The 27,196-nt window shown below is 38.6% G+C and overlaps 2 protein-coding genes across 4 annotated transcripts in view; one reads left to right on the plus strand and one right to left on the minus strand.

Annotated features, from left to right (window-relative positions):
- Window positions 1-513: 513 nt before the first annotated feature.
- LOC148224016 (uncharacterized) overlaps window positions 514-27,196 on the plus strand; it is a 57,736-nt gene continuing 31,053 nt past the window's right edge. The window contains exons 1-4 of one of the 2 annotated variants that reach the window (XM_088163951.1): window positions 514-589; window positions 1,264-1,490; window positions 2,826-2,995; window positions 4,440-4,590. In XM_088163951.1, the coding sequence (XP_088020077.1) occupies window positions 1,459-1,490; window positions 2,826-2,995; window positions 4,440-4,590 (353 nt within the window). In that variant the 5' untranslated portion in view covers window positions 514-589; window positions 1,264-1,458. Of the gene's footprint in view, window positions 590-1,263; window positions 1,491-2,825; window positions 2,996-4,439; window positions 4,591-6,980; window positions 7,132-27,196 lie in introns of those variants that run through there. The other variant, XM_088163952.1, reaches the window with a different exon arrangement.
- Window positions 3,480-27,196, minus strand: part of BANK1 (B cell scaffold protein with ankyrin repeats 1) — a 123,424-nt gene continuing 99,707 nt past the window's right edge. The window contains exons 9-15 of one of the 2 annotated variants that reach the window (XR_015803325.1): window positions 26,242-26,538; window positions 23,125-23,412; window positions 13,584-13,652; window positions 12,283-12,415; window positions 10,660-10,723; window positions 6,153-6,202; window positions 3,480-4,584 (exon numbers count right to left, since the gene is read on the minus strand). Coding sequence is in view for 1 of the 2 variants with exons in the window: in XM_014875240.2 (XP_014730726.2) it covers window positions 6,192-6,202; window positions 10,660-10,723; window positions 12,283-12,467; window positions 13,584-13,652; window positions 23,125-23,412; window positions 26,242-26,538 (914 nt within the window). In the remaining variant the exon portion in view is untranslated. Of the gene's footprint in view, window positions 4,585-6,152; window positions 6,203-10,659; window positions 10,724-12,282; window positions 12,468-13,583; window positions 13,653-23,124; window positions 23,413-26,241; window positions 26,539-27,196 lie in introns of both variants that reach the window. The other variant, XM_014875240.2, reaches the window with a different exon arrangement.

Consider the following 27,196-nt stretch of genomic DNA (forward strand, 5'->3'; position numbering starts at 1 on the left):
CTTTGTGATTTCCATTTAAGTTTGGAGATTTTTTCTTTATCTGTAAATATCTTTGTATGAAAAGACTTCTGATAACAGCACTTAATCTAGCAAAGGAAGGTATTGCAAGACCAGAGGAGATGACAGAACTACCCAAATCTATGCTAGGAAAAAGTCCTTCACTTAATTGTTAGACCTGCATATCTTGCATTGAAATGCACTGGATCCAGAGTTACTTTCTGAAGAATTGTTCAACCCAACCAAACCTCATAGGTTAGTGCCCTGAGGTGAAATATTTTGGCCTCTCTTCTGCCAGGACTGAAACCACAGATTCTTAATGAGGTATTTTAGCATTACAATTGATGAAATTTAATGCTAACTGATTAAAAATGATGCTTTTTGTATTTTTTTTTTAACCAGACTAGGTGAATTCTCTGTATAGGTAGTAGCAATAAACTTTTTCTGGTGAGCATTTTAGTATTGTATGTCACTTGCATCTGCAAACAATTGCAACTTATGTGTGTATTTTTTACAGTGTTGGGCAGCCTCAATGGATTCTTCACCTCTGTGGAACTCCTACTGTCTGTTTGTATGGAGGATCCTTGCAGAAGTGAGCTGAGACCTGAGTACTTTATTCCTGGGGTTTTTTGGGGGGTTTGTTTCTTTTGGTTGTTTTCTTTTTTTTTTTTCTTCTATAAGAAGAGGCTGATCCAAGCCTTTAAAATTATTTTGAGAATTGACAGTGCTCTTGGTATAGGTATTATGATTTCTTGTACTAGGAGTCTGGCATAAACTGACTGCTGCTTCCCTGGGACCACTTTCTGCCTCCATTAAACTTTTCCCTGATCTCTCGATGCAGTTCTTAATTTCAGCTACTGCATCCCAGTGTATCTAGAGTAACTGAGTATGCTCCTCCACCTTGCTTGCTGATGGCTTGTCTTGGGGCCTATTCTGGAATGACTTACTTCAGTATTACTGAATTACTCTGAAGTCTGTCAGGAAGAAAGCTGGATACAGTAAATGAAGGGGATGAGCAGTCAATCTCCATGACTCTGCCTCCCCTTTGTTACTCACTCCCCTTCCAGCACTGTCAGGACAACTCTTGTCATTTTGCTCCTGCTCTTACACAGTAGATGTTTCCTATGAAGACTGAAATCTGTCTTCAGCCCCATTTACATTCCTGCATGGATTAAAGCTTCTTTAGTAAAATGAAGGTAGGACTTGATATTTATTTTCAGTCTGCTGCATGTTACACTGGTGTTGAAATGCTGTATTTTTTCATAGGGTGAACATCCAGCAAGGCCATGGCACCCCCTCATGGATGACAGGCTACAGACAGAGAGTTACCTCAGCAAAAAGTGGACAATCTTTGAGCACTGCTGTCCCACTGAAACCTCTCCTGTAATGAAGCTCCTGGCAGATCAAACTTGCTGATAATTGCAGACACTGTGGATCTCTCTGCATTTTTTTTTCTCTTGGATGTCCACTGCATTAAAAGTATTTATTTTTCAGTGAGTTCCTGGTTCAAATTTCATAGAATACATATTGCCAGCTCAAGTGTGGAGTGGTGTTATTGCTGATGGACTGGCTACTGAATCCCCTAGCTTACAATGAAACTAATATTTTAGCTGTTTTACCTAATATCCTAGAAAACCTACAACAGGGATCTTGCCTCAGTAGGCTCTCAGGCTCCTGTGATTTACTTAATCATTCATGGAGTGCCTAACAGGCACTTGCTGATGTTCCCTGCTAGTGAAGCATGTTGGTTAGCAAAACTTCAGGCCCTCCTTTGTGTTGGAATGCCTGTTTAGAAACGTGTCTGGAGTTCAGTGGCACACCCTGAAGAAATGTATGGAAATCCTGCAGCAGAAAACAGACTATGAATACTGACTATGAGAGGGGTGGGGAACAGAGGTTTTTGTGGTGTTTTTTTTTTGTTTTTTTTTTTTTCAGAAGTATAATGTTTTTACTTGTAGTTTGAACATAAATCAACTAAGCTGAGATGAAGCTTCTTCCTTCTTTCCTTCTTCCTTTGGAGAAGGAAAAAAAAAGGCATCCATCTCTTAATTTCTCCTCTGGGGCCTTGGCTGGCTGCCTCAAAGTACGGGTGGGTGGGAATTCTGTGTGTGTAAACAAAACCCAAAAGAACAAAAGCCCCGTTTTCAACTTGTTGCTTAGCCACTGTGGAATTCAATACCATAGAAATTGCATTGTTATGGATAATGCACAGTTTTCCAGGAAGACTTTGCAGACTGGCAAGAGTTGATCTGGGTTTTGGTGGAGTGTATTTTTTTTGGTTTTGGTTTTTGATGTTCTATATTATAATATTAAGAGTCAGAGGAGACTAGAGTGATGAACCAAGCAAATCTGTGGTGTAGCAGAAGTAGTTCTTCATTGAAGTGACACTGCATGTCTTCCCTATTGCTATCTTGCACCCTCTTGAGACTGCTCTGCACTCTGTAGTAGAGTTTTTTGTAAAGAAAACCAACCTGTAACACTGGTGCTGCCCTACTCGGGACACCTGGAGCAGGGCTTGGATGAAGCAGCAGAAGCAGAAAACAGGAGTTGCTTTGTTATGGGTAATCCTAAACTCTTCTGGGCTGGGAACTGTGGAGTGTCACATTAGAGATGCAAATACATGCACACAGAGTGCACTTCTATTTCCTGAGGGGAGCTACCCTCAGGCTTCTGCTTTCTGTGTTTGGAAGTGTTGTTGTATTGTTACACTCTATTTTTCCCTAGGAAAAACCACACTGCTTCCTTGATGTAACTGTCTGTGCTTGATTTTTGGCAATTTCCAGTTTTGTAGTTTGTTACCATTGACCACACTTCTCTGCATTGCCCAGGTGCCCTCTCACTGGAGCACAGGAGCCACGGGGCCACAGCCTCTCCCTTGGCAGCACAGAGAGCATCCAGATCCTGCCTGGAGGTTTGGGAGGACTGACCCCCTCCCAGGAAAGGTCCCTTCCTCTCTTCTGCTACAGAAAAAAGGAACAAATGGCAGAAAAGACAGCAGGTACCAACACGAAGAACCTTTTCATTTTTTGTATTCTTTTCCATCTATATGTCACCTCCTCAGGAATGCTTGCCAGGGGATACACTGACTAGCCAGGTTTGTAAAAATATAAATATTCTTGAGGGCAGAAAGAAGGCCCTCTTAAGGGGGAAATAATATCTTAAATTAGTTTAGATTTCCAAATAATTCTCCCCATTCCCATTTCCATGTAGTCAGGTAAGTCTTAAAACATCCCAGCTTCTCCCCTATAAAGCCTGACAGCCTCATGGCCCTCAGCTCACATTGACTGTATTTCCAGCTCTGGAATGCATTACACATTTTAGGGCTTTTGCTATGGTTCAAATAGCTTTGTATGGTACACAAAGCTATGTTGCCACACTAATACAGCAGTCACTGAATATTTATGACTTCATAGCAATGCAGCTGCAATATTTGTTGGGAGTGTTTCTAAAAGAAATGCAGGTTTTCCCCAGAGAACAGACAATTTACTGAAAATATTTAATCAACCCATTTAAAATAAAAACCAGATTTTTAATTAGTCTACATCTATATGCTTTCAAGATTCAAGATTTTCAACATTGGCTTTTTGGCTTATTTTTATTCCTAATAGTTCACTTGCCACAATAATTTATTAAGATTGGAAAAATGATATGACCCTTGAGGGCCTGAACTTCAAATCCACTCCCCTCTTCCAAATTTGGGTGTCACTTTAACATGCAGTCAAGGAGAAAATGCTTTTATATTAAGGAGATTTTTTTTTTCTTGTTTTTGTGCATGAAATAGGGCAAGTTATCTTGCATACTCTTGTATCGTCACATGCTCACTTAAATTTTGTAGAACAATACTATGGGAATGCAGACCATTATACCCATTAGGAATATTTGTTCCTTTACTGTTGCTGTGTTAATGCAGTAGAAAGTAATCTAGTTTTGTTCTGGATGTAATTTACCTTAGTCAACTTACTAAACACAACACAATTTCCTTGTAAACCAAATTCTTGGAATCACCTTAATGCATTAGTAGATAATTAGTACTGGTTTACATAGTTTGGCTTAAGAAATTAGCTTAAATGTGAGTACAATTATTTAAACTGGTGATGAAATGCAATTATTCCTAGGAAAAACAAATTTTTATACAGAATTAATATAAAAATGTTTCAACAAAAAGTAAAAGCTAAATTTTATTTACTTTCACTTAATAATCTTTATAACCTGTTACAGTCTTGCTCTTTTCTGCATAAAATCTACTTTTAACCAACTTATCAAGCACAATGGAAAAACTGAAATACCTTCAAAACTTATTAACCAAAGCATGCAATACATCTTTATATAAATTGTCAGCTGTCATCTTGGAAAAAGAAAAAGCAAAGAAAAAGTGTAAAATTCGGCGATGACTTCACAAGAAACCGTATTAATTTGCTTTAGTGATACTGTTCTTCTTCCAGACCCCTGTCAAGAGAATCCAAGGTACTGGAAGTACAGCAAAGATCCCATGGTGGTGACACTGCAGGATGGGCTGGAGCCTGAGGCTGGAACACGAGTGGGATGCCAAGCAGAGGAAGCTGATGTGCAGCTGGCTGGAGAGTCACACTGCAGGTAATGATTAAAAATGCCTGTTATTCAATAGACTGATCAGGTTTGTTTAGAATAAGATCAAGCTGTGTTTGTTGAAATGAGAGAATCAAAACCATTCTGTTCCTTCAGGTCCCTCAGCTGGATATCAATTCCCTTATCCTCCTCCCACCTTGTGTAAGGAAAATGTGATTCTTAGCTAAGTTAGCTAAGAACTTTGCACTGGAGTTGAAAACTCAACTGTTTGGAGAGTCAAAACATGAACAATAGAAAGGTAAATCTTGAATATTTATCTGCAATTTTTTGTAACAGTCAAACATTCAAAAATCTCCTGGAAATTAGTCTTTAAAAAAGGAGTGGTTTCTTTGAACCAATCTGAAGACAGAAAACAGCAAGAAAATTTTGAAGAGGCCATACTTTGCAGAGGAGGAGAACCTTGCAGTTTGATTTGGATAATTCACAAACAGAATTTATTAAATGTTCTGGATAAATTGTATTTGCAAGTTCTCCCACATCTAATTCACCTCTCTCCCACATAATTATTTTCTTAAAGTGACAAAAATCACCTATTCTGATCCCAGGGGTAATTCTCCCTCTCCCCTTGCATGATTCATCTCACTTTAAAATTCTGGCATTTATAAGCATCTCTGATATTACCCATTTTTTGTAATAGTTTTCTCCAGCCTCAGAGCTTTTAAAATGAAAAGCTTTTTTCTCATTAAGTGTAGGTGACTTCATCTCCACTCAAGGAAACAGCCCTGTTAGGAATGCCCATGTAGGAGTTAAGCTGCCTCTTGAAGGAACAGCAATAGATTTCCATTTTCAGCTCAGGTCATAAGACTTTTTTTGTTTTGTTTTGTTCTTAAGAGAACTTTTGAAGAGGGGGGATGTGAACAAGTGATTCAGAGGATAAGCAGCAGAGGAGTTATCTACTGTTTTATGGTGTGGACACTGCACTCCAGTGAGCATGTGGCTCCAGAAATGAGACATGGACACACAGTTCTTGCGAGAAGCAACTTCCATCTCCTTTACATGAAAGTAGGGTGGTAGAAGAGACCCCACTGAAGATAATCCATTTTCCAGTCCAAAAAAATAACAACAGTACCACACTGCACTCCTCTCGCTTGGAAAAGTTGGAGAGGCAAATTGAATCACAATAAGTTAGCTAACAAAGCCTTTAAAATTCTGGTCTTGTGTTTAGTCTGGACACATCGTTCTATGTACAGCTTTCAGCTTTATTCAACATGTTTGATACTGCCTGTGAAATCAGGCTGTAGGACTGGACTCTGATCAGGTTTACCCTGCCTTAGTGGCAATAACTGGCAGGAATTCTCTTCAGCTGCACTCACAAGTGAGCTCAGTGCCTCACTGCTTTCTCATCTGCTCTGCACTAAACAAGAATAGGTTGATAGCTGATGAAAAAGCAGCTCTAGTACAAACCAGACTGTGATGGTGATGGTTTATCTTGTCTGAGATGCACTTCCATCCTCCTGTTACACAAATGCACTCTGATGGACAGTACCTTCACAAGTGTTTGTTTCCATGACAAACACCATTTGTGTGTGCATCTGTACATCCGCTCTTACCTTGGGTAATTAGGCAGCTGTTCCTTGTCTGTTGAGTTCCTAGTTGTAGACTAAGAAGAAAAAGATGCAATCAATAATAATTTAAATTAATAAGTTAGGCTTGTGCAAAATATCTTTTGAAGCTGAATAATTCAGAAAACACATTCCTACAATGAATCACTTTTTATGTGCTTTACTTCAAATATGAAGACAACACATGTCCCTGGGAGCAGGAGAGCAAGAGACACTCACAGAAATAAGCAGTTGTTGTGTGGGAGAAGGACATGAGGTGGATTTTGTACAAATCTTACTGCCAACAGCAAGGCTGGTCTCTCTTGGTGGCAATTAGGAGAGGTGAGAGAAACATGGATATTCATTGTCTTGGTGAACTCCTATCAGCAGTGGGACTGTGAGCTTGCCTCATGAACACCTGACTTAGTGACAAATAGGCAGGAAACTGATTTTTATTATTTTCTAGATTTAAACTTTGAGCATCATGTGAAAGTCAAGAAATTGGAAATAAGTCAGGCTAAAGATGTTCCTTCACAAGTCCAATGGACACTATTGTAAACTACCAACAATTAAGTATTTTCAAGGCTAGAAGTCATGTTGAAGCCATGAAGGAAAAAAAGCAGCTTTTCTATGACTTCCTCACTGTCCAAACATACAAAAGCTTGTACGTGCTTCAGGATCTCATGCTATTTCAACTTTGCTAAGTTGACCAAAGAAGTTTTAGTGCCTGTGAATCCAAATGCCAAAATTAGGGTCTTTATTTGTTCATATTCCTGTTATCTAGCAGAGACAACAGAAATTGGTGGTTGTGCTCAAAAATAAGGAGTGCTTTTTTAGTTTTCAGGGAACTCTCCTTAGACACAACCTGCAAGCTGGAGAGGCATCAACTGATGAATAAGCAATCTGTTAACAACTTGGACTAAAAACAAGGCACTGATGAGGGCTGGGGAATGAAGCCAGACATTTTGGATGGCAAATGTAATCAATAACCTGCCAGTTTGTGCACAGTGCTCTTCTGGGTGTTTTGTGGATCAAGATGGGAAAGAGATTGGAAATCAAAATGTGGAAGAACAAATTCTGTGGAGGATGTCTTTACTGCAGTGGAGTATCTGGCTGCTTACAGGACCTTACAGGAGACGTCAGTATTGAAATGTCCACAGCAACAGCTTGTAAAATTGCTCTTCTTGCTAGGAAGGCCATTTTCAGTCTCAGTACCTACTGCTTTTAACAGCTATGAAATAAATGCTTGCAGTTGAGTAGCCTGTGGAAAAAGCTTTGACCTTTCCACAGCAGGCCACTTACCTTGCCAGTCTTTTCAGAGAGGCCAAGACTGAACAGATGCAAAGACTGAATTGCTCATTTATCCCATGGGTATATTTGTCATTGTAGGACTACTAAAATATCTAACATTTTTCCCAAGACTTAGCTTCAACCATTACAGAAGGTCCTGGCATTGAAATAATAAGAGTTGTAATAACACCACCACCAATAATAATAAATCAAGCTTAACATATGCTTAAAGCAGTATTTGTCTCCTGAAGTCCAGCTGAGTTATAGATTTTCTTCTGTGGCCTCTGTCTTGCTCATTACCTAGCAATGAAGCAGGGACACCTAATACTCAGTTCTTGCTGCTACGCCAAGCCTGGAGAACAGAGCATCAGTCATTCCCAGTTTTGATGAGGAACCTGGCACTTCCCTCCCTATAAACAAGTTCAAGGTTCTAGAGAGATGAGGTATGAGGGAATAGCTAACTACAAGCAACTCAAACCATCTTGTATAGTTTCTGCAAGCTTGTGCATATTTTTAGGGTCTGGATGACTAAATCTGTGGGATGTGACACACAAGGTGCCATAATGTAACTGCAATAGTAGGCAGATTTTGAAGTTCTGTGTTCAGAAATGGCTAAATGAGATTCACAAGAGGTAATTCAAATGTCCAGTGGTGTAGGTAGGCATCACATATGTTTTTAAGTATTCCCATGTGCTAGGAAGTAAGGACGTGGGATGCATGTGAAAGCTGTGCTGTTTTTTAAAACTTTAAAAGAAACATGTCTAGTAATCCTTGCCTAAATATTGTCTCAGCTGCTGCCATTTGTTCTATCAGTGGACATGCAGAAACCCAAGGCTCTCCAGCCTTACCCTAAGTTTAAAGAGTCTTGCTCAAAGGTAAGTTTCCCATGGGCAGTAGGCTATTTCTAGTTCAGTACTTTGGTGATGCACCCTGAAAAATCTGGGCTACTCAGATTTAAAAGTGGAGCTTTTGTCCACAAATCTTCTATGTATTTCCCTGAAATTTTATTTAAGGTATTTGTTTTTGCTGGTTTTGGTTTGTTGGCTAACATTGTGAAAAACATCAATGTCTACAGACCCTATCTGTATTATACAGTATTGAGCTAAAGCATTATCCCTGCCTGTATTTTCTACAAATGAACGTTCTACATGCCTAGGCCTTATGTAGTTGTTCTTAAAACACATTTTTCTAGATATTTCACCCCAAGAGTGGCAGAACCTTTTGCTTTGCAGCTGATTTTTTTTGGGGGGTATTATCCAGTCCTATACTAAACTGTTACAAAATGAGACATGAACTTTGAGACATTTCATTTTTCCATTATTACATTTGATGCTGAGTGCCACTTTCCCACTTTCATTAATAACTTCATTACAGTGAAAGCAAGATCAAACTTATCAAGAAACTAAAAATTATGTTCCATAATAATTTCTAGTACATATTTTCCTTTCTCATTAAAATAAAATCAAGTTCCTTTTCTAAAGACTTCAGATGTGATCTCTTTAAATCCTCAATCAAGACTTCAAAAACTGTCTACAACAAAGACTATCCAAATCCTGATTTCAAACATGGAGTTTAGAGAGGGAGGCCTATGTTTATAAAGGTACAGCAGGAAGAGTGTGTTCATGCATGTAAAAACTAGTATTCTTTGAATACATCTAAGGACTGCTGACATTCACACATACCACTTTACTAAATGGCATTTGAAACAAAATGTCTCTCGAATGCTACCTGGCCTGCTTTCCTTAGGAACTTCAAAGGAGAAGAGAAAGTGATTGTCATTTTTGTTCCGGGCAATTTATGTCTGGACATAGAGATCCTCCTTCTGTGATCCTTGTTTACTCCTGCCATTGATGTGCCTTCAGTTCTAGAGGAAGTCCTTTTTTTTAAGCACTGAAATAATTGATTTCTGTTGTTGGACACAGACCATAATGATTCTTCCCACTGTATTTCTGCAGTTCAAAGCTGCTGCTTTATATGCATCACAGGATATATGACAGTGTAACAGAGGGCAGTGAGGTTAGGATCAGAAGGGAATATAACAATCATTATCTGAGTTACTGGATAATTTCACAAAATTACCCATTCTAGTGTTGATACTACATTTCTGCTGCTATGATTCAATAATGAATTCTGGAGAAGGAGGACAGCTACAGAGACCTTAAAATGAAACCCTACAGACAAATACTTTCCAAGAGTCATCCTCATGTTCTCGTGAGCTGCAGTGATCCCAAGCCCTCAGGCTCTGAGCACCTTGTGAAGGCTTTTGCTCAGGACACTGCCTCCCTACCAGCCACAGAGGATATTAAAGCTGGAATATCTGGACTGCAACACTGCCACTGGGCCAGCAGGAATTTCCCTTAATTAGTTACAGTACCTCACAAGTTTATACAAATACAACACTGTCTAAGAGCATAATGAAAGCAATACTGTGCATTATTTTTCTCCCTTGCAGTAAGGAAATAGCACATTCAGGTGATAATTTTAAATAGAGAGATACAAATGGTACTAAGTCCAATGTGAAATAAACTACTGATTTTCCTTCCAGCATATGTACTGGAGTTTACAGAAAACAAAAACCTAAGACCAATATAATCTAATGGATTGTTTTTGTAATAAAAAGAGAAAATAATTTGCAGGAAAAGCAGTGCTTTATACTATTGTAGATGACATTCAATCACAAAGAAATATTCTGACCTGGAAGGCACCTGCAATCATCAGAGAGTCCAGCTCCTGGCCCTGCACAGGACAACCCCAAAAATCCCCTTTTTCCCCAAAAAGGGAAAAAAGCATCTTAAATCACTAATGGTACAGTTTTAAATAATGACCACAATACTCACAAAAACTGCTGTAGCAGTAGAAAGTTCATCAAGAAGTTGCAAATTGGTGACTGATTTACAAATAAAATATTGAAGTCATCAAGCAAATTGCTCTAAAGAAGCCATCTACCCAAATTCTGATGATGCAGTAGGAAATAGGCATTGGACAGAAAAGCTGAGCAACAGAGACTTGGTGAATTTTCTGTCCCATTAACTCACAGTGAGTTAATCTTTGAGATGAAATCTTGACACTGCTGAAGGCCTGATTATGCTAAAATAAATGTGGTCAGATACAGAAAATGTTCATTACAAATTCAATGCCTGATCCAAAAGGGTTTGGATCAGACCTCTGCACTACACTTAAAGTTCAAGGCTTCAGAGTTCTTAAAGGCAGAAAAAGCACAACTTACCATTCAGATTTTCATTTTCTTGTCTGTTTCTGATAGTGGTGTCTCTAAGGTGATGCACTTTTTCCTTTAAGTAAAAAAACAAGCATAAAACCAGGAGCAGAAATCAGTAATGGAAGCTTACTGTAGAAATAGGAAGACACTATAAAAAACTGAATTCTTTAGCATTCTGAACACCAAGCATCTCTCTCCTGGAAAATAATTTTAGAAGACTGAAACATGTTTATAATGCTAATTTTAGTATTTTTACCTAAGACTCTTGTGGAGTTATCCCTGCCAGCAGTAAGTTAAAATGATTCTGGCATTAGATTACAGACACAGGGATGTTCTTTTCTGAGGGTTGGGGGTTATTTGTTTTTTTGGTTTTTTTTTTTGAAAAGCGATTTTTCCTCAAAAATCCAAGTGAAGGACAAAAAAACTGCAGTAACAGCATGAAGTCAGTTCACCATGTTTATGGAGGCGTAAGAAGAAAACCAAAGAAAAGTCACATGCAATGCAGGGTAAAACCCACCACTACAAAATAGCTTCTTCCCTGAAGCACTGAAAACAGGCCAAGTAAATCTTCCTTGAAATATGGGCATCTTATAGTTCCCCAAGAAAAAAAAGGACTTATAACTTGGTGCTGCTATCATGGCACAGATTAAATATGATCTTCCTCCACAAGAAATGCCCCTGACTGAGAGCAATACCAGTGATTCATCCACATGCTTGGATGCAGATGGATTTGGAAGGTGGCAGCCTAGTGCTGTGCTGCTGGTGCCCAGCTTGGGAAATGGCCCCCAAACTGCCCCAGGCCCTTGCAGTGTTCTACTGTGATGACAAAGCTCAGACTTTCAAGTAGATGCAAACACAAAAAGCACTCTCCTTGCTGGCAGCATCTGATAGCTCTTCCACTCTGCAAAGCAGCAGAGTAGCTTTCCTTTTCTTCTTTCTACTAAATGACCTAAAGGACAACAAGAAATTATTTTTTTTAATGCATGACCTCATATAAAAAGAGGGCATAACCTCTTCCTCCATGTGTCTTTTTAGAAGTAATTAACAAAACTCCTCTCCATGACTTGCAGCTTTGATGCAGTTCTTTCAGTGACTCAGTGTGTGGGCTTTTGCAAATCCTGTTTTTGTGCACTTCAATTTACTCCATATATTAAATACAAAGGAGCCTTAGAGCATTGCCAACAATTGTGGGTTTCACTAAGTATATTCAACCCTTTCAGACAGGCATAAAGCCTGATGTAAGTTAGTATATTTTAATTGCTAGAATAAATGTATGTTTGGTATAGTCATGTTTCTGTTAGCTGACACTGATCAATAGCACATTTGGTTTGTTTGGTGACAGAAGGTTTGTGGTTTCATGAAAGATGCACCTCACCCAAGAGTTTAAAACACATCTTAGGAGACCAGCATATTTAACTCTGGATTTTAACCAAACTCAGAAAACCTCTCAAACAACAGTGGTAAGGGTATCTAGAAGATTCAGAACCATAACCAGGCAAGCTCCTTGGGAGATGATTAGCATATTAATCATGATTATTACTTTTGATCTCATATGCAGGAGCCAAAACACAAGAACTTGCTTTTAGAACATCTGACCAATACTGCTATCAAGAACAAATTTCAAACTCATACCTGTTGAGTGGATGGTAGTCTCTGCTTTTTGTTCTGCCACTGTTTAAATCTGTCAAGGGCTTCATCCACAGAAATTGTCCCCTTTTTCACCCGTTCCTGCAAGTGGATGAGTTCTTCCTGTTCAGAAGGGATCCTGTGTACCACAGTGCTATAAGTTACTGTCTCGGCATGGCCTCTGTGTGCTTCTACAACAAAATGTGTGAAGTGAGAAATGCAACAAATCAGTGAGGATGCTACCATTACTCTTTGGCAGCACAGCAGGATCCCAAACATTTCCTTCATTACTACTGCCCTGGTACATGGATTCTCCATTAGCGTTGGTTCATAAAAAGAATTTCCTTCTAGCACTACAGTTACAGTACTGACATTTTTAAGGAAATGGTTGCTATATTAAATATCCACAGTGCCTTTTTATCCCTTTTGTCTTCAATGTCATACATTACATATCTCAAAAGTTGTGGACGAAATTTGGTCAGGAAGCTTCTTGAAATTTCACAAGATTGCCTTCCTCTAAGGAAGGAAATACATTATTAAATACATTGCAGCAACAAGAAAACACTGCAGCCCAGTGTTCCTGGAGATTATGATACAGTGCACAGTGAAGGGAGATGTGCATTACCAGATTCATAGCTTGGTCCAGGGAGGTGTAGCACTGTTTCCCCAGGATACTGATACTGGAATGGCTGATCCAGAACACATGAGCTGCCATGGAACAGGGGTTCTGAGCCTTCCATGAGGCTGTTGCACCTGTTTCACTGCATGGGGAGTGTGGCCAGGATAAAAGTTTAAACCATCAATATAATTTGGGTCAGTTTTTCTGTTACATTATGAACCACTATCTTCATTTCAAGTAAGGAAGGATTGTTCAAAGGGGTACTATTAATGGAATTTTACAGTAGCAGCATTGTAATGTGCTACAATTCAAATAACAACTGGACTGCCACTAGTAATTAATTTTACATGCATCTTGGGGTATCCAGGAGAGAACTGTTGCTCCCCCCACTTCTGTCTTTCCAGGGCTGGAATTACTGCACAGCTGAGCCCTCCTGTCCTTCCTTTTCTTGGCTTCAATCGCCATCATGAAGGGAAACAGAAAAGTGTAAAGTAACTCTGACTCTACAAATCTTTCCTACAAGACTATAACTTTTAGTCTTCTTTCTTTAATCTGATCTCTTAATGCTGCAATACCATTAAGGATATAAATCGTAGGTGGCAAAACAGATGCTAAATCACCCAAAAAAACTCTACTAGTTCTACTGAAAAATATCAAGGCAGTTAAGGAGCTAAATTAAATTATGTACCAGGATTTCTGGCCTCGCAGTATGTCCTGCTGTTGTCACTGGTCACTCGACAGGCCTTTTGCTGAAACACTGCAACAAAATTAGGAATATAAGGAAGTTGAAAAATGGCCATAAAAACCATCACACATTCTCAACGAAGGAAGGACACTCATAAAAGCAGGCTGGAATATATTTTTTGTTCTAGTCCAGGAATATTTTTCAACCCACTTGTCAGTCTAATGTTAATTACTTGAAAAATTATTCTGTTGCATAGAATGGCAGGATTACTGATGTTAGAGAAACCATTACAACAAGCTCTGAAGAAAATTAAAAGGATTTATCACTCTAGCATATTACTTGTCTTGGAATTCGTCACATAGTACAGACACTGTAGCCTGTTCCTTATTTTATGGGGAAAGCTAAGGCAGAAAACTCCCCAACAGTAGCAGGTGAGAATAGTGACACTGCTCAAGAAAGTGTTTGTATATATTTGTGTCTACTTTAGTCAAGCACTAGAAACAGCAAAGCACAACCCCTCTTGTTAGAATAGCCCATCATTCCCACTCCTGTGAAGTGCCCAAAGTACAGCCAGCCTGGATACACCCTGAAATGCTACACTCAAACTTTTGCTGGCAGCATATGTAACACCCAGAAGGTGGGAATTGCTCAGTTTCTGACTTAGCCCGTGTGGCAGTAGCTTTCTCTCAAGTCTCAGTTCTGATTTTCACTAAACAAACTGACAATATAGAACCTAGAATAATTCCTGCCAATTAAGTAATCCTCTGTCACCACTGCAATGCAGCAAATGTGCCAGTTCAATGGAGCAAATATTTTCCTGGGGACCAAGGCCCAGGCCAAGGGAGCTCTGCTCAAGCAGCAGAGCAGGCACACTCTCTGTTATGTCCCTATCTCAGCCAAACACTGATAGCTTTTAACTTTTTAAATACTTTTCTCTGTAATTATCAAAGAATCCTACTAAGTATGGTTGCAGTGTTTTCTTCTCTACTTGAAACAGTATTCTCCTTTTAAAGATGAAATGAAAGCAATGAGAGCACAGAGGTAATGCAGGCAGCCTGAATTTTACTGCAAAAGGAGGAGAAGGGACATACTCAACAATGTGCCTGATTGGAAAGCACTTTAATTGATAGGCTTTGAAATTTCTGCTGAGTTTTGCAGTGTTGGAGTAATCAGAAATGGAATTACTCTTCCAGTGAAAAGTAAAATTGTTAAAACAACTTTATATGCTGCATCTTGCTGAAATGATTTTAGTTGGCAGCAAGTATTCAGTGTGGGTGAGGTCAGTGAAAACAAACGCCTGTTTCTGGAATGCCTGGAGAGGCAGGAACACTCCACTGTACAACTGCCATAGGTTTAGGAAGAACTCTGGCAATTCACCCTTTCATTCCCACATGCCAATTACTTATGAACGACTTGAACACAGTAGTGAAATAAAAGAAACATGTAATCTTGCACAGGGATAGATTCCATTATTTTTTTAATGGAAGATAAAGTAAATATTCCTTCAGTAAAGCGATATTATAGCAATTTTTTAAAGTGTCAGAAAGACACAATCCTTCAAGTAAAGGATATGTATTTTTTTATTTTCTGGGCCTCTCTTGCACAGATAATCTGATTAAATTGTTCCAGTACTTCTGTCATACTTACTGTGCACCCTTCAATAACATTTGTATGATCAGAAAGATAATCCCTTTGGATTTTTAATCATGTTGTGACTGGCTAAAGTACCCATAGATGCTCGTAGGTCAAAATCTACATATTAGATGTCCTGACCCTATACATGCTATTTAATTTTTGTCTACAATAAACTTCTTTTGCAGTTTCTTGGGATTAAAAGAGGCTCAGAGAACTAATAAGTAATTCCACTTCATCCCCTCTCCTCTCTTCAGCTGCTACAGGATACAGATTAAGTTCTTCACAAGCCCTAAATACATTTTTATGTCTCAGGCAGTAAGATCTCTTTTTAGGAATGTAATGTAACCTCAATATTCTTCCAGGAAAGCAAACTCACAGAGATTGAAACTACTGCAGTATTTTCCATTTGGACATGAAACCAGAGAAAAACATCGAAAAAATGGGACAAAACACAAATTTTGTGGCAAATATGCAGAACTCTGGGAAAATCTCTAATGTAAATCTTGGAAAGTGAGTGAGATCCAAGGAACTCTGAATTGCCTGTTTTATCTCAGACTAACTAAAGATGTTGTTTCAGGTTGTTTGCACGTGCAGGTAAATAATGCTACAAGGCTTGAAATTTGGTTAATATTTTCATGGTTAGCACCACAAAAGGGTTATAAAAATTTGAAATACAAGTCTTTTGTGTATAATTCTGAACTAAGAAGACCATTTTATAGTAACAAACTACAAGAAACTGTGGTGAGTATAAATGGTCTAGAAAAAGAGAATGAAAGTTCTTACAATAGCTGCAGGTTGAAAAAAGGATCAGGAATTTGATTTTCAGAATTAATTGAATTTCTAACACAATGCTGTAATGCTAAGGAGTTGAAGATGCACTATGACATTTCAAAAATTGCTTAGCGACATAATTAAGAAACACAGGAAATCAAAACTCAGGAAGAGTTAGCTCATGGGAGAGAAGAACTCATATCAGCTAAGAGGCAATGATCAACTAAGATATGATTTCTAATTTATTTTTTACTTTACTCATCTAAGATATGAGGGATGTTGCCTGATTTGTTGAATTGGCAATATTACCTCTAAAAATGAAACAAGAGTTTCCACTATGCACTAGTGATTCAAACAAAGCTAGACTGACGAACCTATCCTCTGAAAGAATATATGAGCTAATCACACCTAATATATACTTACTTGACACTTTCAGTAGCACAAACACAAAGGAGAAAAGACAGTGATTAAAAAATACATCAATAAATACCACTATTTTGAATTCAGCTTGTTCAATTCAAGATGCATTTATTCATCAACTTCATTGAGCTGATGTTCCAAACAAAATTATCTATGACTGTTCTCCTTCGGAAACATTCAAAATTAAAATATAGGAAAACAAAATCTTTATATGAACACACAGCTAAGTGATAATTCAAATTAATTAGTACACTAGGGTTGCACTTAGTAACACAACTCAATTGCAAATTACAGTGGGTTTGCAAATTGCCTCCTTGTTCTTAGTAGGATTTTACTTCATTCATTTTAAAATCATCATGTAATTAATTTGTGATTAGTGGAAGAATGGAGAAGGAGGGTTGAATTGGTTAGGATATGTTGCAGGTAGAGACTCCTGCCTTTGTACATTCTATTTTTCCAGATTATTTAAAGATTTTAACATTTAAACTCTGTATTCATAGTTAGTACCTAGGCAAATAAAACCTCCAAGTTATTTTTCCTGGTAGGGACTGGATTACAAATTAGATGTAACACAGCAAGAGATGACAAATACACAGAGAATACCAAGGAAGGAATATAGTAGAATGATGCTTATTATTCAGGAGAGGAGAACTATGCAGATGTTTGTTCACATCTTTTTAGATCTCATTTTCCTTTTGTCTGAACATCACTCAGCATGAGGACTCGAGAGAGGTCATCAGTGCAATGCTAACCAGTAAGTTTTGTAAGAGATGATTAATGACAACTCCCAAAATTTTTACAAAATATTTCACTTATTCAAAATGAAAACAAAAAATTCCAGTGACTCATAACATGAAATCAACTAAAGAAATGGGACCTTGTAAACAGACTTTTTTTCTTGTCATAAGGCAAGGCGGCTGGCCATGGATTAAAAGCATATCATCACAGCTCATGAATCTGATCTAGGTAGGTCCAGGCATTGTGGAGAAGGGATGGCTGTGTAGTGCAAGATAACAAAGGCTCAAATCCCAAAAGCTGGCCTGTGAGGGCACCATCAGTGTCTGGGTGCACCTACACCATGGCAAGGCAAAGGGAAGACTAAGCAGTTTTAAGTGCATTGGTGCAGGAAAATGAGTCACCACATCTATACTGGTACAGGAACTCTGATCAGGCCTACATGGGCAGCCTGACACTCAAGACAGTTTTGAGAACACACAACAGTAATTTATTCAGAAGAAAGATTAAGTGATGCCAAGTGCACCTGCAGAAATACCAGCCTGCTGCTTTGCTCCCTTACACTGCCAGGCCTTTTCAATGACAGCATCACATCCACTCATATAGGCTATTGCCAGCCTCTACCTTCCACCTTAGTTGGCTGAGAACAAACCAATCCATTTTCTCAGACCAAAAGCAAAATGATTTTAGAAGGGATTACAGTGTAATGACAATGTGAAAAATATTAATCCAAAAATCAACATATGCTCACAGCAATTCCCTTTCCAATTTGCAGTGAGATTCTCAGTCTGACAAATATGAGCTCAGATCTGTTAGAATCCCAGCAACTCTCACAGAGAGAAGACTCTACAGAGATGACTCCTCTGCACTGAAGCAAGATAATGAAAGTAATACCAGAACCCTCTTCTTACAGAAGGATTAAAGAGCGAGTGAGAAGAGGCACCAGTGGTTAGTTTAAGGTGCAGCTCAGAGGGTGGTGTCAATGTACTATGTACCACAGTATCACACACAATGAAAACAACTCTAACACCTCTGCTCTTGAGGAGAATTTTAACTTAGTGGACTGTGGAAGCTGGAAGGACTTTAGTGACATACTCAAGAGTATTTGCTCCAGCATGTAAAACCTGAATATACTTCTTTAGTCCCATTTTTCTGAAGTAGAGAAAAGCAAAAATGGAAGGACTCTATACATGTTTTTACTACAAATACGCTGTTTGGAACAGTTTGGTTTGCAAACAGACAGCATCCCATCAATATTTTTCTCTTTGTGCATCTTATTCAGTACTTGTTTCAATCTACCTAAGTTCAGATAGGAAAAAAATCTGATTGAATAAAGATAGTGGGTGAATCTGGTATATCACTCCCAACCAGGTCTGTAAAAACTGTCTAACTGTCAGCCAAACAGTGCTTCCTAGCATTTCATTCATGGAAAAACACCCTTAAGTTAGGAATACATAATGAAATTCATCTGCAGTGCAGTACTTTATACTCACTGTGGGAGACTACTACAAAATCCCTCTGTGTGACATAAATGTTTTGTAATTTTCATGGTCTCTGAGGCTTCACTTTGGAAACCCCTGCTTTAGAGCATTTAAACAATTGGCATAATAAGAATTACTGACTCAAGACGCGATCACTGTATTCCCCAGTAATCAGCCTGGTAAGTTTCCAAGACACTAACAGTTCTGTTCTGGATTTTATTTATTCACTTCAGTGGGTTTATGCTGTCTATTCTGTATATGAAATATTTTGATTCCCTAAAAATATCCACTGGATGCTACTTCTTCTGCATACCCTGTGATTTTGATGAGCAATGAGAATTTTATTCTCCACTGGAACAGCAACTGGAAAATATATTGTTCCACTTCTAATTTTTAACCCTAGGGTGAGGTCCCACAAACAGCTATCTTTAAATAGCAAAATGTTTTCAGTGCACAGAAGGGTAATACATTGCTTCAGGGATTTGTGAGAGGTTTGCAAAGCTATAAAGGCTATAGCATAGGAAATTTATGCTGTTGTAGGGCAGGTATCCTTGCTGCAGAGAAACAATTTCATACTAGTGGTTTGTGATAAGAGGTAAATGATTAAACCAGGACAGTAATGTAATCCTTAGCCCTGAGAGAGTTCTAGTAGGCCAGGCTTCAGAAATGGCAGGGGCATTGCAGAAACTCATGCATCTGTCCTACAACTACACTGAGGACTTCGGTTTCCAGCTCAATCAAACTTGGTATCAATAGGGAACATTAAAATTGTACTCTAAAACTGAAAACACAACACCTTCAGATGTTTATTTAACAGTTGTTTTGGCAGCAGACAATTGAACAAAACACTGAAATAACCTTCAGAGGAATACTATGCACCTAAGGAATGGTAAGGGAGCACAGCAAGAGCACACGCCATCTGGACAATGAGCTACTTGGCACCAATTTGCAGCTCCACTGGTTGATGAGCCTTTTACACACAAGATAAAATTCTTGCAGTGGTCTAAATTAAAGAACAAGTGTACTCTCTGTTAATAATGCAGTCTGTTTACCAGTGTTCAATACAACAGTTTGAATGCTCATTAAAATTTGAAAGTATAATAAATGAAACTGAGTAAAAGTGATTAGCACACTTAAGTTTTAAATCTTTCAACTCCTCCGTGTTTCCCAGAATTTACGTGTCAGCAAATTCAAGGCAGATGCTCAAACTGTAAATTGTGGTTGCATCACTGAATGTTTACTGCCTAGGTTTTGAAGTGCAGATCTTGCTCTGAAAGTGACTCTTGTCAAGTCCCATGTTTGCTTTCTATAGACCAACAGTTTCCCTGTCCTGTTCTGCAGAGCATCAAGTGGAGTAATCTACAGGGAGCAGGCTTTCTGCTCAGTGTAAACTTGATATTCCGTGTACTTGAAAGCTGCTTATTACAAAGAAAGCTTGCTTTCTTCTTTGTTGCTATTTTCATGGAAGTACCACTACTTTTCCTTAAAGGAGAAGATACTCTTTTGTAATGTCATGGCCTTCATTCAATGTGTGGTGAAAGCACTCATGGAAATTCAGCCATTTGATTTCTCCAGATAGATATAAAAATAAATCTAAAAGAGTCACCTGTATGCAACCCAGGAGCTAAAAGGCATTTCTGCTATGCAATGCTTACTTCCCCCCAAATAAATAAGCTCATCTATGGGTACATAAAGTCCAAGAAAAGAAATCCTCCTCTTGCATCTCTGCATGGCACTCTTACATCAGCCTCTGCAATCCTTGGGGCACGAAGCTTTCCATGAACTCATCCATGTGTGAGGAAATGTGTACCCTTACCACAGCTCCCCTCTGTGCATTGTACTCCATTCTGTTTTTCCACAGGACCTGTGTCTTACTGAATGCCAGAGGGGAACAATTCTGAAGATCAACCAGAACTGTGCAGTGAAGACAATCTCTTTCTTACAGGGATATTAAATAATTTCTTTTATAAATTAAAAGGTATTTAACAAATAGAAAGTGAATACAGAGGAGGGAAGGATGGCTCTGTTAAGTAACTAAAAGTTGCTCTGCAGGACAGGACTTCTCTTTCCAACAAAGCCTGGCCAAAGGTCAGACAAGTCATTTAGGGCAGCAATCCAACTTGTAATGCCTGACGTCAGACTAGACACACTAAGGATTTAATTTGAAGTTCTGAGAACTCATAGAGACGGCTGAAATCAATGGTGCTTTGAATGAGTAAAGTATTATGTAATGCTGTTCACCTCAAGAATCTTAGTTACTTCATACTGGGCATCCCAATACTCAGTGGATGCAGAATGAAAAGGTTTATAACAGGAAGGTCTGAAACAACACATGGGGCCTAGGAGCAGGCATTAATTGTATTTGAAACAAAATGAGAATGAAAAACACTGAAGTTTTTTATGCTCACCCACTTTAAACACTAGATTAAATGAAAGAAAATATCTGAGATAAATAGCTGCATATGGTTACCTACTTATTACTGTACTGTAATGTTTCTGGCAGGGAGAAAGGGTAAAACTACCTCAATTCTAACTTTTTGATTATTTGACTTCACAATATCTGCAATGCTCTTTTTATGTAATAGATGAAAACAAGACCCAAAACCATCATCAATTTATTTGCTGGATGAAAAATGTGTATATGCATAACTAAAGTATTTTACACTGCTTAAATTATAAAGGAAGGGCTGCAGACACATGCAGATTTTAATGATGGACTGGAATGAAGTTTCCTGGTTCATACAGATGAAACAATCTTTTTTAGATAAAATATAAGCAGTCCTAAAATAATAAATTGGAAATTGGGATGTTGCTGGACTGGAGAGGGAAGTTTTTAACGAATGTGGAGGAAAAAACTGCCAATCCAAGAAGCAAGAAAAAGTCTTTTAGCTGAAGTTCTATCCCTTCTGTCTAAAATTCCATTAGCTACTCAGGGATCCCTGGACAAAAGTAAGATATTCTAGGTCTGAAACCAGAAGGATGGGCAGGAAAACAGAGACCTGAGTGGTCAGCTGAAGCTTTCTTGAAGGGTTTCCATTTTTCCTCATGTATTGTGTAAACAAAGGAACATAAGCCAGAGGCTGATTTCACAGAACTACTGGAAAATAGTTTGTCTACCACTACACACTTATGAAAGCAAAGGTAAAAAACTTTTGTGTGTGTGTGTATATGAATATATACACATGGTGTACCACCACCCCACCAGAGCAGTTCCTCTGATAGCATCTGCCTTAGCCAATGGAGAAAGGAGAAACACTCCAGTGCAATAAAAGACAGTAAAAGCAATCTCCCAAACAAAGCATCTCCACTGCAGGTTTCCAAGTCACTGGCCTGTCTGTGACGATGGTGGACCAAGATTTGAGACACTGCTCTAGCAACTTCAGCAAAAGCAGTCATTTCATGATTTCTGTGGCTGTAACAGGTCCCCTATACCCATCCATTCTTGGATCACACTATAATGATTCATAGTTCTACCTCCTGAATATGCTGAAGAAAGAGCAACTAAATGATGAATGCATTAGCCCATGCATTCTGGCCCTAACCTGGAGTTACACAGCCTGGAGGAAGAGAGCTAGGAAGAATAAAAGCCACTGACTGAGATAGACATGAAAGAGGAGGTCTTCTCTCTATTCGGTAGGATGTTTTGGGCAGTATTAATTCTTTTTTAGTGTAAAACATGCAGAGCATGAATAAGCAATCTAATGGTGTCCTTTGACAGCCTATTTTTTTACCACCTATTCTTATGCATTGGAAAGCTTTTGTAGAAGAGGCTGGAGATGCAGGCAGGATGGATTTTGGGACTTACAAAGAGATCTCTGCAGTATATTCACTGAATTCCTTTTGTTCTTTCAAATTTAGTTTTCAGTTTGAATTGGATTACAAAGATACAAGACCAGAAGGGATTTCAGGTATTTCCATGGAATGTCTCAAAAAAGTTTCCCAGTATTCATAGAAGTGGTAAAAGGACGTAATTTTTCCTAAAAGAAACATAATGATCCTACCTAGAAATGTCCATTTCTAGCATCTCAAATTGGAGAAAAGAAATTTGAAAGAGGAATCCTCACACAGGCATTTCTCCCAGAAAAGAGAATTCTTCTCATTAGAAAAAAAAAATCTAAGAGCTAGATTTCAGCCTTAAGTAAAACCATTTTGATAAAGAAACTGGAAAGAAAGGCAATTCAAATAACACATTCTACGCTGCATTGCTGTAACAGATACACTCACAGCCAGCCCAGTGATTCTTCATTTTCTATCATATTGTCATAATTTTTTAAAAGCTAAATAAAAACTGTGATACTATCTCTGATGCAAACTGAAAATTATTCAGAGATGTTCTCAGCTCATTTGAAGAGTGAGAATAGGTTGACTGAAACAAACAACTTGGTTTGAAGGCAGCTGAACAAGGATCTTAGCCTTTTAGAAAACGTTACTGCTCAAAGAGAAGAGCCTGAGAGAAGAGCCTACATTCTCCCAGAGAATATTTCCGTGACAGCAGCACCAACCTTGTACTATGTAGGGAGTGCTCTCCTCTCTGACCAGCGAACACATGGGCCGGGGCGTAGGGGCTGGTGGCCTGTTCATGATGAAGGACCTGCAGTGCTTCCTTTTCTCCTCCTTCTGCTCCTCCTGCCCCAGGATGAGGTCGTACACACGTTCATCCAGTGCCATACAAGTGTAGGGGTGCTCGTCCTCGCTGTCCTCCTCGCAGGTGCCTTGGTCTTCTCCGCCGCATGCGGCTGAGAGTCCATCACCCTGTTCTCTTCTACTCCTGCCCATCACAGAATTCCTCTCTGAAAAAGGAAGGAGGAGTGTTGCATATACAGGGTAAAGAGAGTAGATTATGATTTATCTTAAAGCTTTAGAGCTTCCTAAAGCAGCTCAGAGACCTCATTTCACTTCTAAACTAAAGCACTCTCATTTTCAAAGGCTTCTTATCATCTAGCTCAGTAGAGAGGATGTCCCAAATGAATAATCCCAACTTCAGGGCCTCCTCATGATTTCACATTGGATTATCAAATGTAGATGCTTAGCTATTAGCCACAAAATAAATGGATTTATTTACAGAAATACTGAGTGTCCCAGTTGCTCTCATGAGAGTTACACCAACAACTAAATAATTGTAATTGACATGCAACTTATGGTGAAGCCAAGTAAATGGTATCTGTGACCCTCAGCATTCTGGAAAGTCAAGCTGTTTGTTACCTGTTGTAAAAATGACTTAAGAATTGAAGCTTAATTTAGGAAATGTTGGATTTTGTTTCCTACCTCTTCAATATCCCACTGGGTTTTGAGGACTTACAGATCTACTGTAGGTCAATGTGAAAAAGAAATTGAAAAGCCCTTTCCAATGTAGGTAAAATGTACAACCTCTTACAATCTATGCTAGGACTATCCAACCCTTCTCCCTCCAAAAACTTCCACGTCTCTTTGTATTCTCTATATGTCATATATTTCATAGTACAACTATGAAAGCATAATTTGCTTTTCTCTAGTTTTTGCCTTTTACAACATTAAAAGGCATTGATGGTTTCCCCAATACCTGGGTTTGTTTTGATTTGTCTTAAAACATCCACAAACTGCTAAGAGTTAAAAGCTGTCACTGAGGCTGGTATTCCCTTAAATGTTTATAACTTCCTTGGCATGATTATCTGTCTCTCATACAAAAACAGTAGATCTGCCCGGAATTCTTGCACTGACTCATGTTTCCACTGTGTTGTAATTTACTGCCTGTACATATGTGTATCTGCTAAACTCGGCTGTGGTCACTACTGGTGTTTTCAATCCTTTGGTTGCTATTTAAAGATGTACCTGTTTATGGATTCAGAGGATCTAAACAACCTTTGTAAGTGGGATATATTTGATAATGGGGTGTATCAATATTAGTATGTACTATTAACATACATTCTGGCTAAGATACATGTTTTAAAACCACAAGTGGTTTTTATACACCTGCCACGTATAATATGAATAATATTTTGTTTCCAGGTCACTATGTAAGTTTTTTCTTTCTCTGTAGAATATTCTTGCAACTCCCACAGGGGGCACTCTCAGGCCACTGCCAAAAAACCACAGACTTGAAGAAGAGGGGACTTGCCTTCTAGGTACTCCAAAGCAACTCCTAAAGCAAGCAGCTGGTTGGAAATATGTAGCAGTAACCCATTACAGCTCCTCTTTGAAAGGAAGCATCATCCTCATCTAGAGGAATTCTGATACCCCACTCCCCAGTTATGAAATCATAGCTAAACACAAAATAATTCAGAGCACATTTTAAATTAACTATTCCCACAGGAGCATTTTTAGATGTACTCTGCTTTATCAGCACAGGAGTTGGCACAGGACACCAGGAAACTTTCTCTGTTTGTACCCACATGCAGACAGAGAGCATTTGGCAGAGAGGGTCACATTACTGTGGTGATGTAGCTATATAAAAACTATTCCAAGACAGGCATTTATAACAAACCTACACCAACAAATCCTGTGTGCCAAAACGGATCCCTCATTTATACACACATATAGATGCAGCTGAGTGTTTTGTGAATGTTAATTTTATTCTGCCCCTCCTTCTCTTAGAATTCACTTACGACTTTCTACCTATAGCCATTTCTTTCCTGCACAGCAGAACACAGGATAAAACCCTACCTATAGCAAACTATTTCTGCCTAATTATGTGAACATCAGAGTGCTTGGTGATGGTAATTTAAGACTCTAATAGGTTACACCAGGTTTGAAAACAGAGTTAACAGTAATAAGCTGTGGAGAAACTGAAAAGCAATTTGTGTGCACACTTACCAGCAGTGTCCATGACAAATAAGAAGGGAATTTTTTTCTCCCTATGCAACTATTTAAAACTGGTATTTAAGCTTGAATCATTTTGCATACTTGTTTAACCCAATGAGAAAAATTGATGGTCATCCCTCCTGAAACAGATGCAATAGTACTTTGAATTTCTCAACAGTTTAATCAAATCACAACACAAAATTTTTGACTTTTACTCTGGGGCAGATGTATTAAAAAAAGGCCAAAAAAGGCAAAGCATTTGTCAGAATTTCTGCATTTCTTTTCAATCTGTAATATAACTTTTTACTTCTAAGTAACTACAACATTTGCTAAAACGTAGTAAGATACTATTACTTCTCTCTGCATGGCCACTGTCTATGAATTCTACCTCTGAAACTTCAAGCTGCACATTAAATATAATATAATTAAATATTTGGATATTCAATCACGATAGCATTTAATGCTTGAAAATGGTAAATAATGAAGTCAACTTGAAAAAAAATACAGGCTTCATCTTTGTTTCAAGCCTCTCTTGTAAATGCAGTGCACCATGCACTATTTGGCAGCTCTTTGAGATAGGTAGAGTGAGGAAAAGCTGAACCCAGCAGCCCATACCACACTATTACCTGACAAACTTGGTCATGAGTATTTTGATGCAGCAAAGGTCACATGCACATGCTTGTTTTGCAGAATTAGGGCCTCATATGCACAAGCTTGCTTTGTAGCATTAGGGTTATCCTGCCCAGCTCCTGCTAGAAGTGATCAAACCAATCTGTACAGCACTACATTGTCTACCCTTGCACATGTTTGTATTCGGGGTTATTTTCCTCCCAACATTGTACCTTGTGATGAATTATGCAGATTGTCCTGTCTTTGGATGCCAGGCAGATTTCGAGGGAGAGGAGGGGGTGGCCTCTTGCAGAAAAAGCAATCTCTCCTGCTCTCTTTGAGCTCATCCCCTATGCTGGCATACAAATTTCCAGGACTGTTATGAAGGCTGTATGAATCCTCCTCTTCTTCATCTTCAGATTCTGTCTCCTCTCTGCTGTCTTTTAGGTCATCCTTCTTTTCCTCATCCACCTTGACTTCTTGTTGGCATCTTGATCCAACTGAATATTGATCTCTTGAGTTCGGGTTCGCTTTTAGTATTAAAGAAAGCATTATTTCATTTAAAAATTGCCATCAGGAAACATTTCTTGTTTCAAGGATTTCTACAGAAGCAACACAATGGCTAATAAAACTTTTATGAACTGATACAGCAGGAAAGCTGTCAAATTCATACCATCAGTGAAGAGCTTTTAAAATATTTACTAAATCAACAATGGAAGTTTTCATTCTATCTTGCTACTCTGATACACACCATCTTCGTGTGTGCAATGTTAAAACTTTTCTAGAGCAGCTGTCAGAATGAAATCACACACATTTTCCCTGCCTCCAGAATTTCTATTACCTGACTTTCAAAGCAGCACAGTGCAAACACTTTGCAGAATAAAGCCGTAGCTCACATATCTGTGTTACTGCTTTTTGTACAAGCAGTATACAAGGGATTTAGGTGCTAATTTGAACCTCTCTAAAATGAAATAGACATTGTCCATGTGAGACATGACTGTAGACTTGTGGAAACAGAGCTCTTCTGTCTCTAGTGACCCACAGACGAAGAACAAAGTGGAGAGACGTGAAAGTGCACATTTTAATCACAACATGAAGCATCAAAATTTTAGTAATCAACCTGAGTAATGTAACAGAGTAAATTACACAAGCTGTCAGCAAACTGACAACCCAAGCTACCAAGCCCTT

This window comes from Sturnus vulgaris, chromosome 4 (genome assembly GCF_052056855.1).
Source record: "Sturnus vulgaris isolate bStuVul1 chromosome 4, bStuVul1.hap1, whole genome shotgun sequence".
In the NCBI taxonomy this organism is placed as follows: domain Eukaryota; kingdom Metazoa; phylum Chordata; class Aves; order Passeriformes; family Sturnidae; genus Sturnus; species Sturnus vulgaris.